This window comes from Gallinula chloropus, assembly GCF_964237585.1.
Source record: "Gallinula chloropus genome assembly, chromosome: 20".
NCBI lineage: Eukaryota > Metazoa > Chordata > Aves > Gruiformes > Rallidae > Gallinula > Gallinula chloropus.
In genome coordinates, this window is record NC_140105.1 from 5,042,592 (window position 1) to 5,062,131 (window position 19,540).

Here is a 19,540-nt window from a genome sequence, read left to right on the forward strand (position 1 = left end):
TCCCTGAAACAGTTGTTCTTAAGAGAAGTTGAAGCTTTTGTGAAGTCACGTCACCAGATCTTCCTCCCTAAGAGGAAGTGATCTCTAGAGGTGAAGGAGGACCCAGCTACTCGATTCCCACACTTGCCAGCTATTGGCAGCACTCACTCCTCTCACTGTCAGTCTCCAGTAGCTGCTTATCACAGAGGGCTACAGAAACACATTTGCATTACATCGTTTGATGAGTCCACAGATCTATTTCTACTATAAGCAACACATTCAATAAAACAACTTGTAATATCCCCTTGTAAAAGGAGTATTTACTCCATTTAGTTACGTAGCTCATTTTGGCACTGAAAACGATACATCTTGTTTACAAACTTGGTTTCCACAATCACCTGGACATGTTTTACTTGTTTGCAAGTCTTGTATACTCTTTATCCCCTGGGATGGAAGGGAAAAGCTTTCTCCCACAACCATTTTATTTCCAGTGATAAGGAGCTCCATGGCATTTAGTACTTTCCTGGTGGTTTGCAACCTATGCTCCTCCTCGGTACCCAAGGCAGTTGCAGAGACACTTGAGGGAGCATCTACCTGTGTCTCATTGCACTGTCACCTCTGAAAATCAGCCAAGAGAAAACATTATATGAAACTCCTTCGGAATTCAAAGGTAGGAATTTGTTTCCTGGGTTTCTGGCACAATTTTCAGGAAAAAAAAATAAAATAAAATTGAGAAATCTTGAATTTTGCCCCTGGCAAACGTTACGTAAAGCAAACTTTTTATTAGGATTTTAGGTATCTTGCCATAGTTCTTGTTTACAAAATGTTTTAATTCTGTTTAGTTCTCAAATAATTCTCAGTTATTTGCATGTGACTTGGAAAAACAAACCTAAGAACTTCTATAATCCTGCCCAAAACCTCAAAAGTATACCCTGTTTCCCCCCTGAACTTTACTGATTCAATACAAAGACACGTACGATTCGATTAAAGGAAATAATGCTTCCAAAGTAACAACATCTTGTTCTTAACATTTTCTGCCACCTGTTTCTAATGCACTTCAAGAACTGCAAAAGATTTCTAGTCTATCTGAACTCCCTTGCAGCTTTATGACTTCTCTACCACTTTAACCGTTCGGAGGAAAAGAAGCTCGCATTCTAAATATAAAAAAAGACGAAAAGAAAACTCCACATGAAAGAAACAGAGTTATTTTTAAGGACTCCTGTCTACTGGAGAACAGGCTTGTAAAGCATCAGGAGTGCTGTGCACACCTGCAGCGTTGCTACAGAATGACTGAAAGTATTAACAAAAATCTCAAAAATCACACAAGGAGAATGAGCCCAAAGAAAGGGACCACGACATTTCCACAGCTTCCCTGCTGAAGGGGCTAAGCTTGGTAACCCTTGGCTCCCACTAGCTTTGTAAGGCAGGTGAAAATCACCCAGTCAGCACTCAAACCCAAACCCAGGTGTTACTGCTGATACTGCAGTGCTAGAGGGAGACGCACAGGTTGGTACAAGGTTCATATCACCTGGAGTATTGTGTCCAGTTCTGGGCTCCCTGGGAGAAAAAAAAAGACAGGGATCTCCTGGAGAGAGTCCAGAGGAGGCTACAAAGATGATGAAGGGCCTGGAGCATCTCCCCTATGAGAAAAGGCTGAGTGAGCTGGGGCTGTTCAGCCTGGAGAAAAGAAGACTGAGAGGGGATCTGATCAATGGTTATCAATATCTGAAGTGTTGGACACAGGGGGAATGGGCAGCCCCTTTTCAGTGTCTGTGGGGACAGGACAAGGGGCAATGGCTGCAAGTTGGAGCACAGGAAGTTCCACAACGATACGTGGAAGAACTTTTCCCCAGTGAGGGTGAGGGAGCCCTGGGACAGGCTGCCCAGGGGGTGTGGAGTCTCCTCCTCTGGAGAGATTCCAGCCCTGTCTGGACACTGACCTGTGCAATATGAGCTGGGGAGCTGCTTTGGCAGGGGGGTTGGACCCGATGATCTCTTGAGGTCCCTTCCAACTCCTATGATTCTATGATTCAGACCCATTTTGATGGGCAGTTTGGCAATTTGCTTGGCTTTACTTGGCACAACCATCGGGCCATTCCCTCCACACAAGTTACAATACAGCAGTGAGACTTCAGCAGCACCTTCGAGAAAAACTGATTACAAACACTTGAGATTCAACACAGTGTGGTCCAGGCTGCTTCACAAACAGCAAATTCCACCCCTGCCCCTTGAAGAGAGGACGGTCGTCCTGCCGCTGAACTGCACTGACGTGCCTTCACAGGAAGCCTCCCTGCCCAGAGCTTCCTGCAGCTGCTCTTCAACTATCATGCCTATGTCTACTTACATCTTTGCTTTGTTAATTGATGTGGTGATTCAGATTAACTCTTCAGAATCCAGGTGACTCAGCTGGTGACAGAGAAACACCACATTTTCCTCTCAGCTTCATTTGCTAACAGTTACAAAGCAAACTGAAGACTTGCAAAACAGAAGCAAGGAAACTCGCTGCATTTAAGACTAGCTACAGGGCTGGAGGATTTAAGTCTCAGATAGTTGCTTTCTTCCATGCTCTTGAAAAGCTCTTGTGCCACCTTCCCACAACACAGTTTGATACAAGCCTGAGAAAAGGAACATTCTCTTTGTCACACCTGGTCAGCTGCCTCCAATTTTCTTTTTGTATGACCTGCTGGACTACTCAGAGCGCTCTGCATTACAGCTAAGCCAACACTACACCATGAAAACTTTTGCATGTAAATCCCCAGGGCTGTTAATGCACTAGTTAAGGCTCCCAGCACTGCTGACACATGGAGCTAACCCTATCCAGTTGCCATCACCAGTTTAAACATCTTCAGAAAAGGTCAAATTATCTCTGCTTAAAAAACACGACCAAATTCACCCACTTGCAGGCTTAGACATTGTTCATTCCTGTTTCATATCAGAAAGTGAAAGCCTGACAGTTCTATCCCTCCAGAACAAAATACCGGGGATAATTACAGAACAAACTGATCATCATCATAGGAGACATTGTTACAGTATAACTCAAATGCCTGAAAATTATTATGAGAAGATGTATGATGATTCATACCAATGAGAGAAGAATTGCAACACACATTTTGTGATCCCCAGTGGACTACCACGATCAGGGTAAACTAGACGTGCTACTGCAGCAGACAAGGCTTGAAACCATTTCAGAACTTTCTGGTGCATCCTTGCTTCAGTTCCCACTCAGCTGCACTAAAGCAGCACAGCTCCTCTCCTTCTTGGGCAGTCCCTCAAAAGCTTCCTTCTGCCTTTTCGACAGAGCCTTTAGAAAAATAATTCTTCATTGGGTTTAACTGCAACACCTTTATGCCATAATTACAGCCAACAATTAACAAATCAATCATCATTTTTTTGTGGGAAACTGAACCAGTATAGCTCTTTGTAAAACCCCTGATTACAGGTTTTGCTGCTCCATCCTAAATCTTTTCTCCCCTTTGAATCTGTTACCCCAAGCTCACTGTTTTCTTGTTCAGATGTTGAAGGATCAAAAAGGTTGACAGAACCAGAGTTTAGTAGAAGACAAAAGAAATACAAGAACTGATACAAAGAAAGACCCAGTCATGAAATGCTACTGTTTTCATACACTTGATTCTTGATAGCCAAGAGAAAACATTTAAGTAGTTACCTAAGTACAGTTCTCTAGGGCTACAAATCAGTGCAACTGTACTTGTGTAGCAGTATTCAACTTTGAAGTTGGCCTGTTTTGCAGGCATGGTGTGGAACCAGATGACTCTTACAGGTCCTGTCCAACCTCAAATGTTCTGTGATTCTATACTTAGTATGTGACATACTAAGAGTTCAACTCCCCATATCCTTACATATTTTCCTGGTTAAGCTCTGAATACCACAGCTTTTACTTAGCATAGCAGGTAAGAGTGAAATAGAGACTCATCACAGAAACACTGTTGCTCTTTTTCTTGAGGACAGTGGTGGTGACAACTCGTCAGTAGAGAGTTTTTTGCTGGCTTGTCCCTGCTACCCCCAAGGTCAGTCTGTCTGACCCTACAGCAAAACACCAGAGCAGAGCCTGAAAAGCTTCTAAAACTACCCTGCTATAGATGTAGCTGTGAAATGAGTTACAGTAAACACTACAGCCAGAGCTACAACTCAATAACCATCCTTTATCTAGCCATACATTTCGGTAGATCTGGCAAGGCACACTTTGCAAAGCATTCAGCAGAGAACTTCCCCTCTGCTAGAGAGGATGCATGCAAATAAGATCAAGGGAGCCTAACACCAAAGCTCTACTTACGGATGTGGTTTCATTTCTATGTAGTTCTTGGGAATGAAGCCGTCTTTGCCGTTGAGTTCTGCCTTGTACCAATTCTGATCGCATTCTTCATTCAAAACCTGATGGGAGAAAACAAAAAATAGGCTTACCACATTTCAAGATACAACAAAACTGATGAAAGTGCTATCTTATTTTTCCCATTCTTGTTCCAAAGACTGCTCTTGTAAGACAGCCTATAAAAAAATGGTGCTACTCATCCTGCTCCACTGCATCTCCCCAGTGCTCAGAACTCTGGGGAACAAAAAGCTGGGTGAGTAATGTAAAATGGACAAAGGAGTTTAATGCCAAACCCCCAAGCTTCAGTAAGAGAGTCACGAAGTCCAAAGGTACTTTTATCAATATAACTATAGACTGAGATCTGTGCCAAAGATTAAGTTGGTTGTCATCACCAAAAACTTCTGTCCAAAACCTGCAACATGAAAAACTGTTTCTTTATCACTTCTAATGATCACAATTTCCTGAATTTAACTAATAAAGCTGATGCTTTCAGCACAAATGTGATTTCATCTAGCTTTTCTGCATTGCACCGGTTGGTTGCACACGTTAAAGGTTCTAGGCAACATCTGTTATAGCTGTAATTACAGCTATTTTTACAAAAACTCTCCCTCATGACAATATTAGTACAGCCCAGCTGCAGATACAACTGCCTGCTTCAGCTGATTTTGCCGATACAAGTTAAAACCAGGTGAAATCAGACAGCAGGAACAGTGAGTTGCCTGCTGACCACTTCTCTGTTAACAAAGCAGGTTGAACACAAACAGCACACCTAAGTGAGCAAACTTTCTTTTTCCTTTTAAAGGGGATGCTTTTCTTGCTGCATCTTTATTCTAAAATAGAAGTTCAGCAGTCACAAGGGAGGAGCCACGTGAACAGGTAACTTAAAAAAAGCACAAATTGGCATTTCAAAGCATGCTGCTTCTAAAAATTTTGGCACTTTATTTTTCATTGCCAACTGGTACAGTAGACCAGACCAGCCTGGTACACTGACTGAAGGTCGTTTCTTGAATAATGTAGTAGCATGACTATTTACAGAAGATAATGCTATAAATTTGAAACTACCTCTCCTCAAAAAGATTGTATTTGGTTTTGAAAGTAAACATTGCACAGAACCAGCTCCCTCTTAATTTTAAAGGGCCACAACACTTCTCCTCCAAGCACCACTTTCACTCTCTCTCAGCCTTCTGAGGTGGTTCTTTAACTTTGCAACAATGGTCAACAAAAAGCTGGATCTGAGTTTAAAAAAAAATTTAAAAAATACTGCCTGAAGTCACAGAAGTATCACATGTTTAGTGCTGCCTGAACGTGGGATGGAAAGAGAAAGATAACATGAATGCAGATCCAGAGATCCCATGCTACATACACATGCAGTTATGGTGAAGACACCCACCAAACCCCAAAATCTTCACAAGCAGTTACTGCTGCTTCTACTTCCAAAATTGCAGACATTACATTCTTGTAGCTGATGGGAGTGCTTCAGAAGATTCAACTCTAAAGATCAAATTTTCCAGCGTTTCAGAAATACGTGACATACAACACCCTGATGTGCCTGCTGACTGCTACGTATAGAAATGGAAAACCTCCTCACCAACAGAAGAGAACTCTGGTGAAGCAAAAGGAGAATGGCATCTGGATCTGCTCAGTGAATTACTGTGGGTAGCAGCTACGTGGCCCAGCCCTTCCATTGGGGAACCAGCCCAGCAGCAGGGCCACATCTGCAGAACTTCAGGTGAACACAGATAAGCCCCTTTATGGCCCATTTCAGGATATTTTCAGTTGAAGAGATTTTAATACTAAAAAGATCCTCTTTTTATATTCAAGCTATCTGTTGAGCAGTTACTACTTTGAGCTTCCATTTATTTACAACATTGTTCTAGCCCACATTACAGTTCAGTCATTTAGCAAGGGTAATCTGACCACAGGTCATGAGCAGTTCAAGTGTGGCTCTGTAAGAGGCTCTGAGGTAAAACCTGCACATGGACAGCTCACGCAGATCAGATGATGTCTGCTGAATTGCCTTAAAGCAAAAAAAAACCCTGGTGCACATCTCACAACCACTGTACCGACTGTGAGCCCGAGGTCTGTGCAGAAACGGATTCACGTCCAGAATAAGAAATACGAGTAGATGACACCAGCAGACAGCTCTGGGGTACTGAGCAAGGAGGATGGAGATTAAAAACAGGTATGTAAAAAAAATGAACTGCACAGAGGCTAGGGAGACAGAGGGCACAAGGCTGAAGCCCAGCTCTACCACTCGGTCATGCAAGGGTCTTGGCACATAGCTTGAAGGACTGGGAAGTTTGGTTGTTATATACCTCAGCTGCCAGCACCAGAGTAGTTACAATACAATAAAACCCAAACATGACAGATTTTGATGTGATTTCTAATAAGCCAAATCTTATGCAATAGTGAGCAATAGTGTTCCTCTATCACAGACAGCACGGATCAAACCTTTGATAAGATTGTGTACTACAAACTCATTTCATTACCACCAGACTGCGTATGTCAGTCTGTCCTTTTTCCAAGAATAAAAAAAGCAAGTAAATTGTAGCTTTATATAAAAGGGGACTACAACATATTTGTGCTTTTGGCAGGAGGTATTAAAAATTATCTGAAATTCTAGTGCCCAAATGTAAATTATTTTAATGAGTTTTATCTTGCTCTGAAGAGATGCTGATAGATTTGGAGAAGCCAAATCACATAGGGCTTGGGGTACTCATTAATGTTTGGCCTGAAGCCAAACACCAGTGAGGAAGCATTGCTGAGGCATGCATGAAGCTTTGTGACCGGGGAAAAGATAGCTGGATAAGAGGCACCTTAATGTGAACTGCTTACACATATGCACGTCCAACCTGTTCAGGGGATGTGAGTTGTAATAAACCTCCACAGTTCCCCTCCTTCAGTGGCTTTGTTTGCTCAAAGGACTTTTTTCCTGCTTCACACCCAGACTGACGTATCTTCATAGCTGGTTGTCCTTTCTAAGATCGTTTGAACTAGACGTCACAGCTCCAGTCACATCCCGGCAGGCAGCCAAAGTATCCGTTCCCTATTATACGCCAGGGAGCTTACGCACAGAGTCACCTCCCCGGTAAGCACCCTGCCTTCCCCTTGCTGGGTCCCCCACGTGCACTAGTCCAGAGGCAACAGAACTTGCTGTTTTCTTTACAAAGCTCCACGTTCACAAAACAGGTATCTACAAACCCCATTTTTTCTGACAGTGTCTGAAACAGAAACCACTGGAGCTGCTCCCAATGCTTCATCAAGCAAACTTTCATAAAGCTTATGCCACTGACACTTATTTAGTTGTATGTCAGTAATGAATAAGTCCGGAACACACGAAGGAACTCTCTGCACTCAGATACCTGACCTAGATGTTTACATCTGACACTGCAGTCTCTTTTAAAGTTTAAACCCACTGAAATGACAGACCTGACTTCATGTAATGAAGCCATTTTGCTGCCACCTATTTTAAGAAAAGCATCCAGTAAATCTATCTCTCTTGTACCTCCAACTGGCCAACAACAGATTTCCAGACAATAATTACCATTAAAATTTATCATCTGGATAATTAAAACACAGTGCTATGCCTCCAAGAAAAATAAAGTTTAACTGAACCACCGTTAAGATTTTCCCAGACTTCCCAAAGCTATAAAATTTACTCTAAGTACTGCATATATCACTGGATCTTGCTTTGAAAATATCCCCAAGTACAAATAAATACAGATAAAATTAAGCATCAAAACGAAATTTAAAGATTTACTGCCCTAAACTGAGACAACCTTCAGAGTCTGCAAAAATATCTAACAGGCAGAACCACTTGTTTATCTCAACAACTGTTAAAAACTGCTGCTCTTTGTATAGGCCAAAACATGAAAGTATTCCTTTGCAGCCAGTCCCCGTGTCTGCCACAGAACTAATCAAGTCTATGCCAGAGTAACTCTTCCTTTCATACTGGGGCATCTGTGCCTGAGAGGAGGAAGGAGGAGGATATTTTTAGCCACTGGATTTGAACACATACTGCCATGTGATGTCCTCAGCCTGGAGTCAGCCCTGGTTTACAGTAATAGTGGCTCAACTGCTGCCCGTCAGTTTCCTAGTCTGATAATAGATCTCTTATCAACAAAACCCCATCTGTTCCCATGGAAATGGAGAAGAGGCACTGCTGAAGAGACACAAAACAAGGCAGTCACCAAGTTTTAGCTGGAACAGCTCACACACAACAAAAATTCCCGGCCATTTTCAAACCTATACCTGGCATATATTTCTAAGCACAGCTTTCCACCCTTGTGATTCGTTACACACCAGTCCTGATCCTCTCAAAACCAAAGAACTTTCAGGAAGACGTAAGCGCTAAATCGGAATTAATAAGATGATCTGGCATCTCAACTCTCAAGCTGACTCCCATATGCAAACATGAAACTAAACATAAGGCCCAAAAAGTACTTACATTTGCAAATTTAGCCAAATTCAACAGAACGCTTGGGTTTTGGAGAGACAAAACCCAAGAAACCTGTTCAAAGAAGGCTCCAAGTTTTAGCTGAACCTCCTCTCTTCCCAGAACTGTAAGGTTTCAGGATTCTTGCTGATTGAAACAGAAGGTAACAAAGCTGCTCAAATACAACCTGTTAGCTGCCAATGTGGCTTTTCTGCTCAACAAAGTTGAGCTGCCATAAAGAAAACAATGCAGTGTATTAAAAACACTCCCAAAGTCTCATGAATCCAAGAAAAGTTCTTGGACACTCAAACTAGGGCAGGAATGAAAATTTAAAAAGTGAACAAATAACTCAAAGGCAGCAATTCTGCAAGTGAATTTTAAAGCCTGGACATTACTTGTCTCAGGGTGGAATGGCTGGGAGGACAGTTCTAATCTTCCAGAGAGCTTTTCGTTCTAGGTACAAAAACCAGCAAGCACCCACTGCCTCTGGGGAAGCTGCACCTGGATTCAAGAGAACAAGTTTGACACAATCCATTATCATTATATAGCATTGTTTTTCCCTACAAGCTTACTATAAATGGCACCACAGAATATCCAAATTAATCTTTTCAGGGTTTTGCAGAACAATGCAATGCCACAGCTTGGTAACCTGCAGCTCCCTGCCTCATCCTCATGGTACACCAAATCCCCTGAACAAATGAATCCTCTTCATTCTGGCTGCCCAACACCAGCAACAAGGTGGCTGCATCATTAAAATGGCATCACAACCCAGGCCAAGTTAAGTTGGAATGTTCCTTTTCTTGATTTACTACTCATCATGACACAGAGTACAGTTAATTTTAGGTTCAAACATTCAATGCAAAAAGACACGTTAGACAATTAAGATTAACAGCTCAAGAACATATAACTGGCAAAATACTTTAGGCTTTTCCCCAAATTACATTAGGAAATGCAAAATATCCATGTTTTTCAGGTCAAAACCTAAATCCCTGTGTTTCAATATGCTCATCAACATTTGCTCTCTAGGTGATGCAGAAAACGCTTAACAACTGAGCAAGTGTTACTGGAAGCAGCCAGAGAAAGGCTGTTTCTTGAAGTGCACTCAGCTACCAAGGCACAACACCTAAACACGGCCCGTGAACTGTAACCTAATGCAATAATGTGTTGTGGATACAGGTTTTCATTCTCAACCTCACCCCCACTCAGTATCACCACAGAAGCACTTCTGCCACCCTTCTTTTCAAAGGCACACAAAAAAGCACAAAATACAAACCTAATAATAATTCAGAGAGTCTTCCACACAACGAATACCAAGTACAAGGGCCTCTTTCCCACTCCTCTAGCATGCTTTTGTCAGAAGCTTTATCCGCAGTGGCGACTGACACTTCAGCACGGTGCACACACACCGACTTTTCACACTGACAGTTTTTACCACAGTCACAGGATGCAGCCACTGTGGGAACTACACTGTTCTTTCCCAACTGTAAATAGTATTGTCTCCCAAGTCTATTGCACAAATCCTCACTGTAGGTTTGTTCCATATAAACAAACAATCAGAGGCAAATCCAGTATTTCCCTAACCTTCAGAAGGTTCCCTGCTCAGCCTGGAGAAGAGAAAGCTGAAAGAAGACCTGATTGCTCTCCACAGCTACCTGAAAGGAGGTTGTAGTGAGGTGGGTGTTGGCCTCTTCTCCCTAGTAACTAGTGACAGGACAAGAGGGAACAGGTTCAAGTTGCACCAGGGGAGGTTCAGATTGGGTATCAGGAAAAATTTCTTCACCACTAGACTGATGAAGCATTGGAACAAGCTGCCCAGGGGGGGCGGGGGAGTCACTGTCCCTGTAGCTTTTCAAAAAACAGGTAGACATGGTGTTTTGGGAGGTGATTTGGAGGTTACGGTGGCGTGACACTGATGGTTGGTCTTGATGATCTTGAAGATCTTTTCCAACCATGACGATTCTTTGAAAGGCTGATGGAGAGAATGAGCTGAGTAAGATACGGGAAACGATGTTACTGGTAACCACACGGGATAAAGGCAAGTTGCAGTTACAATTCCATGTAATATTTCACCATGCAAAGCTCCAGATAGAGAGATACAATAGTCAAGAAATCCTTAGTTGTGCTGACAGGCAAGTACAGTAAAGTCTACAGGTCCTGCCTACACTGCCTGTGAAGGACAGTGAGATGTCAGCGTCGGCAATTACAGAACTCTCTTCAAATTCTTCCTCCCACTATTGCTGCTTGTGTAAAGGTTAAGCTATAGATACCACAAATTGCGTGTATTTCAAGAAGGTGATGATGCAAAATCTCAGTTATAGAACAAATGGTAGCCTGCAGGAAAAATCAGCATTGGTGATTTTACAACCCAAACAAAAATAGCCTTGGAGAGCTAGAAGTAGCTAGTGTTCTAATTAGGCTTCTCTTGTCTAAAAGGCCAGTGTTTCAGTAACAGCAGAGCCTCTCAGAAGTGAGATTCATTTTATGTTCAGCAACTTTTATGGTGCTTAAGTGAACACTGCTTCTGATGAACTTCCTAAGGTAGGGATGACTGTTGAACACTTGAGTGCTGCTGTCATGTTTCAGTGCTTGGTAGAAATGTAAAGAGATTGTTAGCACAGCCTGAGGTCCACAGCTCGGCTCGCGTGTGCAGAGAGCAAAACGCAATGGGATTCCTAAGGGCAGTTTCTTAAAAAGAGGAAGGGGAGTGTTGTTTTTCCCTAACAGACTAAGGGTTAGTTTACAGTGACTAAAGACCAGGACCAGCCGCCTTTTATAACTAGCTGTAGTGCTCAGGATGTTATCACGGAAACAGAAGACAAAACATCCTTCCTTATTCTCAAACCCTGTCCACATCGAATTTGGAAGCATTGAGGAGCACAGCATATTGTCAGTTTTCTGTTGTGGATTTCTTTACTCAGGTCCTAGTGGGGATGGTCATTTGCTTGCAAATGAGTGTTTTTCCTAATAAGTTTTTATTTATAGAGAAAACAGATTAGTGCTGCTTAATTTGGGTTTAAGCAGGGTCCCAAAAGAAAAATCATCAGTGAAGCACATAAATTGAAGCAAAAAACAAAACTGAAGCCTATAGAGCTCTGTGCTGTCTTCCCTTTTTACTGATGACAGAAGCAAGCCTTGAATTCTGAGTAAAAACCTGCTCTATTTGGGAAAGGTTCAAAATCCAAAACCACACACAAAAATAACCCAAATGCATGTAGGCACATCTGTACATAAAGAACTGAGTATACATTGTATTAAGCATCTAAACAAGGCCTCAATTTTGAGAAGAAAAATTTGGAAAGAGCTACTTTTTACCTAGTGGTCAGAGTAAGATCTCCTTTCTATTCCTGCATCTGTGGTCAATGCAGGCCATGTTAAGAGAGGGGCTGTTTCTAGCTATCCCTTCAAGTGAAGAAACATGGACACCAAGCATAAAACACATCTGTTATCATATGCTCTGGACTATTTATCCAAGTACAACCAACTACAACTTTTCAGGCCTTTAATGAAATCGTAAGGCTTTTGTCAGAGCTCTTGGCACAGGCTCTGAGGGATGGAGGTCAAAAGTCACTCTACCAGAAAATAACAACAAAAAAAAGCTATTAAGCATTCCAATGAGAGTGTTTCAGCTTTCAAACTTAAAAGAGAACCACTGGAGAAATATCAGCAGTGGTCTTGAGGCAATTTGCAAGCATGTCAAAATCACACATTTCTCACGCAACTTCTTACTGTGCTGGCTCTGTTGTGAACCATTACTTGATAGTGTCTATCAAACAGGTAAAAATAAGAAGGTGAAGAACAAGGAATCCTAACATGTGCTTGTCATTCCAGCCATGGTTGCCCTTGTAAAGTTTTACAATACAAATGAAGCCGGCCACATTCAGTAGAAGTGAAAAATACTCTGGGGAAATACACGTGCATGAGAGTCCATAAATCAGACTACATTGATAGTTTGTGAAATCTATTCTTAATCTGCTTTGTATGCCAATTTCACTCAAGTAATTCCTACTTCTATGTGTCTTATTGTGTCCTAATATTTCTGAAATGCACTGATGGGGAGGAAGGAAGCAGATAGGCCCATCTCTGCAAGATGGGGGACAATTCCTCTGTGATTATACAGCACAGCTAGACCGAGAAGGCAAAGATCCTTGCTAATTGTCCCACACGTTGCCTTTAAAAACCTTCAGGAATCAATGTGACTAAAACATTCACTAGAGGAGGAGAAGAGACTTGCATTTCATTGAAGAACAGCATATTGCAACAGTAACAACTAGTCATTAACCATCTCATGCTTGGTACCCCAAGCCTTTACAAATACAAAATCCCTAAAGCTCATCAATCACGAAAGATAGATAAGAAATGCTGAAATTGACACAGTTGCGGTTTTATTCCAGATGGAAGATGTGTACCCTTACCTCTTCTATACTTCACTGCCCAAGAAACAACCAAATCCAACACTCCACTGCTGTGCTGCTTTTCCCAACACACAAACTCAAGTAATTCCTCTATCATTTTCAACCAGACAGGAACAGTTATTTGTGGAGTGATATTGAGCAACCACTCCAGGTAGGAGATTCTCTATTACAGCCATTTTAATGCTTGTGCACAATAAAGTTGCTATGACATATGTAAGTAACAGCAGGGTAAAGTCTAAAAGGATGTGTTAAGGAAGACAAACCGCTTACGAGCAGCTGCGCAAATACAAACCTTCCAAGAAGGTGACTGCAGCCTCTGAAGCCAAATATTGCTTGGTTTGATTGGCATCCTGCAAAAATGCCACACCATTTAAGGCACCTCCTCCAGTGCTGGAAAAGCTGGGCAGAAGGAAAGATGACTACCAGTGGAACAACCTGGACTTAATCAATCTTTGATCTGAAATTTCAGGGGTGTGACTGGAGGGCAGGTTTATAGTTGTCTTGTGAACTTCAAACTACAGTGCTCTACAGCCATGCACTGACTTGAATTTATTTGCATGTTTCATAGGTATTACAGCCCTGTCTGTACATCTCATGAGCTCTGCTTGTCTTAAGAGCATGACACCACGTTGATTTCAACCGATTTTCCACTATCGTGTCTGGGTTTTCAGAGGAACCGATACCTATCTAGTTATTTCCCACCCTACACTGGTGCAGTTGATTATCTCTACCTACATATATGACTATATTTAGTCCTTGTTGAAAATCTTCCTGTTTTCATAATACACTTCAATCCATCAAGGCAATTTTAAATTGTATCCCCAGCATAAGCCCAACTCAACTAACCACCACAACTGTCATAAGCATGCTCTATTTCATCACCCAGTTCATTAATGCAGTAGTATTATACCCAAGATGATATTGTGAAATACACTCAGAGCCCTTAAAGTGCAACAGCGAACCACTGCTACCTAAACTTGATTGTGGTTTTCTAACATCTTTAAGACAATCCCCCCTAGAGTAAGTTGGTTTCAGCCAAATGAGGTGTCGGTTGCTCATACAACAGGTTAACAATGTCAGTGGACTACAAGGCTGGATGCATCGGCAAGTTTAAGGGACCAAGAATATCTCTAAGGGCATTATGAAAACTGCAGTCTTGATGTACTTTGAAAACCTGGGAAAAGTTAAAGAAAGAACACACGTGCCTTGCAGTGATGAGCTACCTGTTGAGAAGCAAGCCAGGTGCCAATGTTAACTGCCAGCTACAATGCAAGCCAGAAGGGAAAAATTTAAAGGTTGCCCAAAACTACTACCAAAACCCAACTACATTCCAGTTGGAAATACAATTAGAAACACTAATTGTATAATACATTTTAAAGCACACTAATTTTTTCCTTTAAGGCCTTTATGTGCTGTATCTTTTCTTAAAGTGTTCAAAACACAGACTTTTAAAAGTAAATTAACTTGATCTGCAGCTGCTCCTCTTTTTTCCAGTGACAACGCTCTCACAACCACACAAGCAAAAGGTCTAACATGCTTCCAAAGATCAAGACAAGAGGCAGATTTCTGCTGACTATTAGCAACATGGGGGAGGGAGGGTGAAGCTTTCAGTGTAACTGGCATGTATTTCCAAGATAGATAATCTTCAGGGTTCTTTCTTCTCTTTAAATGCATGGTTTTGTTAAAACTGTTTTATTACAGTATTTATTATGTATTCATTTTACAGTGTGGACCAGCTAACAGAGCAATAAAACCCTTACCTTTGCTTCATCTGGATTTAAAATTTAAAGGCTCTAGGACTCTACTAGCATAGATTCTTGCATTTAATATTGATTGCTTAATATTTTATAGCATTGTAAATTTTACAGAATGTGAAACGGTCTTACTCAGCTCTTTGCTAGAAAGATATGAGGAATAATATTTGACAACTGATTACCTATAGAACAAAGTTCCCTTGGTCAGCAACACCTGATACACCACATTTAAAAAAAATAAATATGTGAAAAGCTGTGCAACACTTTAATTGTTCTGATATTACTGAACTTTTGTACATTTCAAGTCTCTTATCGATGATCCTCAGAACACAGTTGTAAAGCTATGCCTTGAAAGGTGAAACACTTATTCAACTGCATGTAGAGCTATAAGCCATGACCCACGACTTAAACTTGCATCCAGGAACAAGGATGTTTGCAGGCATCTCAAAACAGTCAGCAATTAAATTGTTAATACTGATACTGCACATATCTTGACCTCATAACTACGAGTCTTACCAGTTAATTTGTATTTCCGAGCAGGAATTCCTACCCAGCCACAAACTCCGAGGCTACACTATCAGTGTGCAGTGGCTAGATGTGTGTCAGGAGTGCTGTTTGAGTTGGTTTATGTAGACACTGCTGTGTGGCTGCACCCTCCCACGTGCACTCTGTGCAGTGGTAACAGGCACTTGTGTAGTTCAACAGATTGGGGAACTGACCTGACTACAAACCAGTTCATGGAGGTGGTGTATTTTTCACCTGTCTCAGCTGACTGGCTGGCTACACAGATTCTTATTCTGGTGAGTGCAGGTACAACTCTGGAACTGAAGCAAGCATCTGAGGAGATGGGAAGGAAAGGAATTGGGCAGCACTCCTTGAGCAGGCACCGCCATGAAGGGAACGCTTTCGTTCCAGTTTCAAATGACACAAAGGCAGCCTGCTGTACAATTCTTGCAACAAACAACCCAAAAAACTTACATATGTAAGAATAAATAGTTCTACTTGCCTAAAGCTTTACCTAGGCAGAGTTAAACAGAGCAGATTACGAGGTGGACAAGAGTTCAAGGAGAAGCATGTGGTCCCGCAATGGGGCGGCAAAACCCCAAGACTCAACTGTCTGTGAGTGGGAGGAGGTGAAATGGGGAAGCAGGAGTGACTCTGTTGAGGCTTACAGAGGCATCTGTGTCTTCTGATGATAGACTTAATTTGGGTGTTAAGGACAGGTTTTTTACAGCTGTATAAAAATTGAAGCTAGGACCTTTAATGGATAAGATGGCAGGAAAAGTTATCTTCAGGTCGGCCAGCCAGGTTAAGCTAAGCCTCACGCTGAACCTGGCAAGAAACATCTGAAGATTTTTGCAGCATAGTCAGAAAAACCACAGACTTCATACATGAAACAGCTATGAAGTTCAAGGACACTTACAAGAAATACTGGTGGGCCGATCAGGTCTCCTTTTTTGTGCTCCATGCTTTCAAACAATGACTGTTGTTGATCCTTCTGACAAGTTTAATTCTTTATGGGTTGCATCACTGACATGCATAGCAAAAGTCACCCCCTACATCCAACTACACACCACAAAAGAGCTGGATTTTATGACTGGATGTTTAAAACATACGTGTTAATACCAGCAAGCAACATTCAAACCAACAGGCACAGGATGTCAAGCAAGTGTTAACTGCAGTACCCTTTCTGCAGCAACTGAACAATCAATATTTACTAATTTCTTACACATCTAAGACACACATGTACTTTTCCTCCAGTCCCTAGAGGGTACTCTGCAATTTGCATTTGCAAATACAGAAGGAGGAAAAGCCCATGTTCCACTGCCCTGAGACAGCTGCCCCAAATGTCATCACTATTCAGCTCAGACCCCAGCTGCAAAGGCTGAGTGCTTCGGCCAATGAAGCCCAAGTCTGCCATTTCCTGTTAGCACCGAAAAGGTTTTACAGCCTCAGTGATCTAAGAATAGCATTACCACCTTCTATTGAACTGCATTTTCCCCAACATCAAAACGCACCTTAACTCCTCACCCATGCATTTCAATCACTGTATTACTGAAAGTGAACGGGGTTGAAATCTCATTTTGAGATGAAAGATGAAAATTATGTTTAAAAGGTCCACATAGGATTTTATGAGCAATCACTGCAAAGCAACATCAGTTCTCTGGACTGGATCTGGGAATTCCTCTACAAACATATGTCAGCCCGTGCAAAGAAGCTGTATTTCCTACTGCTGTTAGGGAGAGCAGCAGCAGTTACATCTGCACTTTTTGGAAAAGCATAATTTGTCTTGGGCCTTAAAATTTACCAGGCATATTGATAGAGAAGAAAAAGATATAAACGCCTGGGGGACAGAAGATACAGATCTTTATTAAGCAGACTACACATGCTTGCAGAAGGAAAACTATTAACTAGTGATAATTAGACCAGAAAATAGACTTAAAGTACTGCCAAACACCCCTCCATTTTTCTACTATGTTACCAAAAAAAGTCTCCAATCTGAAGACTATGATAATCTTGCAGATCTAAGGTTCACTGCAGTTACCTTCAACCAAAAGACACCACAAATTAAAGCCCTGCCTCATCAATGCAGCGCTTCCACAACTCTGCTCACTAGAGTTTTATGTGGGAGGCTTATGGTGCTTGTTTATAGAGGCAACCCTTTAACCACACTGACTGTCAAGAATGGGGAAGGGGAGGGTGGGGGGGTGGGAAGGAAAGTTTTGCATTTGCTACAGTAAGGAGTCACTGTGCTCATTTGAATTATCCTCCTCTTAAAAGAGAGATGATATGACTCATATCAAGCATCAAAGTCACCAAATCCTCAACATCTTTTTTTCCTTCCACTCTCCACAGCTCCTCACAGAAATTATTACTGGGGGGGAGTGTCACAGCAACAGTCCTTATATCACCATCTATTCCCCCTTCCTCCACTACCCCAAAAGGAACAGGCATGCTATCACTAAGCCAGCTCATGCAATTCTTTATTCTTTGCAATTTCCTACCTCGCATTTGAAAAACAAATACTTCACTGTTATCTAAAAATATATTAAAACATTGCCAGCAACTCAGCACTCAAAGCAAAACAACCATCACCACCCAGTGTGAATGCACAATAGAAGCAGCATTTTTGGTTAAGGCAAATTTTAAGTTCTTGAGAACAGCTAGAAAAATAATTCACGTTACAAAAAGAAAGGGCTGCTCTATAATCACCAAGAGAACACTGCTCTGCCATCATGAGACTCAGCCAAATGTACAGCCTGAGGGCAGGAATGAAGACTGCAGTTTGACATCAGCAAAAGCATTCAGCAGCTATACCAGCTTTGGTACGCTGACCCAACTCCCTCCCATGCCAAAGCTTGTCTCCCCCAGTACAGCCAGCACAAATTTAAACCAAATCAAAGACAATCTTAGATAAAAAAAAACAACCCAAAATTACTCCCAAAACAAAGAAGAAAAACCCCCAACCAGCAAACACTGCCACAAACCCCTCTCCACTGCTGGCTCTCTTCCCTGATCAGTTCACAGTGCATCCCCACTCATGTCTGCACTACCACAGGGAACAGCAACACACAAATGGAATATCCTGTTTGTAAAGCAGACACGTCCCCAAGGCAGAGATTCCAAAAGTGAAGTTTGTGACAGCGCTAAATTAAGCTGTTCCCAGTATCATCTTCCCTCCAGCCATTTATTCTCACCTCTGCACTCTCCATTCCCACCCTGTGCTGGCCAAGTGCTTGACATCAGTCAGGGCTGAACAGGGTGAGAGAAAAAGCCCTGTGCTTTGCAAGGGCTCCGTTCTCCCCAACTCGCTCAGTCCCAATGGAGCCCCGTCACTTACGTGAACTGTTTATCAACACAGTGCAGGAATTAGCAACTAGAGGAAAAGCTCAAGTGGTCCCTGTACTACAAAACAATGAAACCTAATTAGGAGTTATACACTCAACATACTCTAGGCAGTCATGGTAGTAACTGAAGGGACGGTCCTTTATTGCATGCCTTGCCAAGTAAAGCCAGGTGTGCCAACGTGCAACAAAAAGGCCCAACTCAGATGACCTATAAAAATGACAGAACAAACACAGGAGGAGGAACCTGCTTCCTTCTATCCCAACATTGTTTAATGTACTAACACATCCTTTCCAATCTTCTTCCCTGTCCTCCAAATGCAACTTCAGGGTGGGAACTTGGAAATATGTTTGATCTTCCAAGCTGACCACTAGAACAGTCACAGGAACATTCAAATGCTTCAAAAAGAGCTCCCTGTGGTATCTGATCTAGAAGCCCATCAGCGTGGCACAATAAAATCTCAAGTATCCTATGAATCTGTTCAAACAGGAATTACAATAAAATACAGACCTCTTAAAGACAGACAATCATATTTGCTTTTTAAGTCCCACAATCAGCAGCTGTCTGGTTTTTTTTTCATTTATGGCCCTGAAGAAGCAGCAACACTTATTTCATAACTGGTGCCTGAAACTGCAGAAAGGACACAGCTTCCTCCACAAGTTTAAGACAAAGACATCTTGTAATCCTCAAAATGCACCTGACACATTTTACTAAGAACACTAATGCAAATGTCATTAGCCCAGTGCAAAGAATCCTTTTCTCCATCACAGACTAGATAGTTAACCCT

The 19,540-nt window shown here is 41.9% G+C and overlaps 1 protein-coding gene across 1 annotated transcript in view; it reads right to left on the reverse strand.

Moving 5' to 3' along the window:
* Positions 1 to 19,540, reverse strand: part of GRB2 (growth factor receptor bound protein 2) — a 52,739-nt gene that overhangs the window by 8,960 nt on the left and 24,239 nt on the right. Inside the window, exon 3 of the mRNA XM_084273409.1 lies at positions 4,271 to 4,368. Coding sequence (XP_084129535.1) covers positions 4,271 to 4,368 — 98 coding nt within the window. The remainder of the gene's footprint in view (positions 1 to 4,270; positions 4,369 to 19,540) is intronic.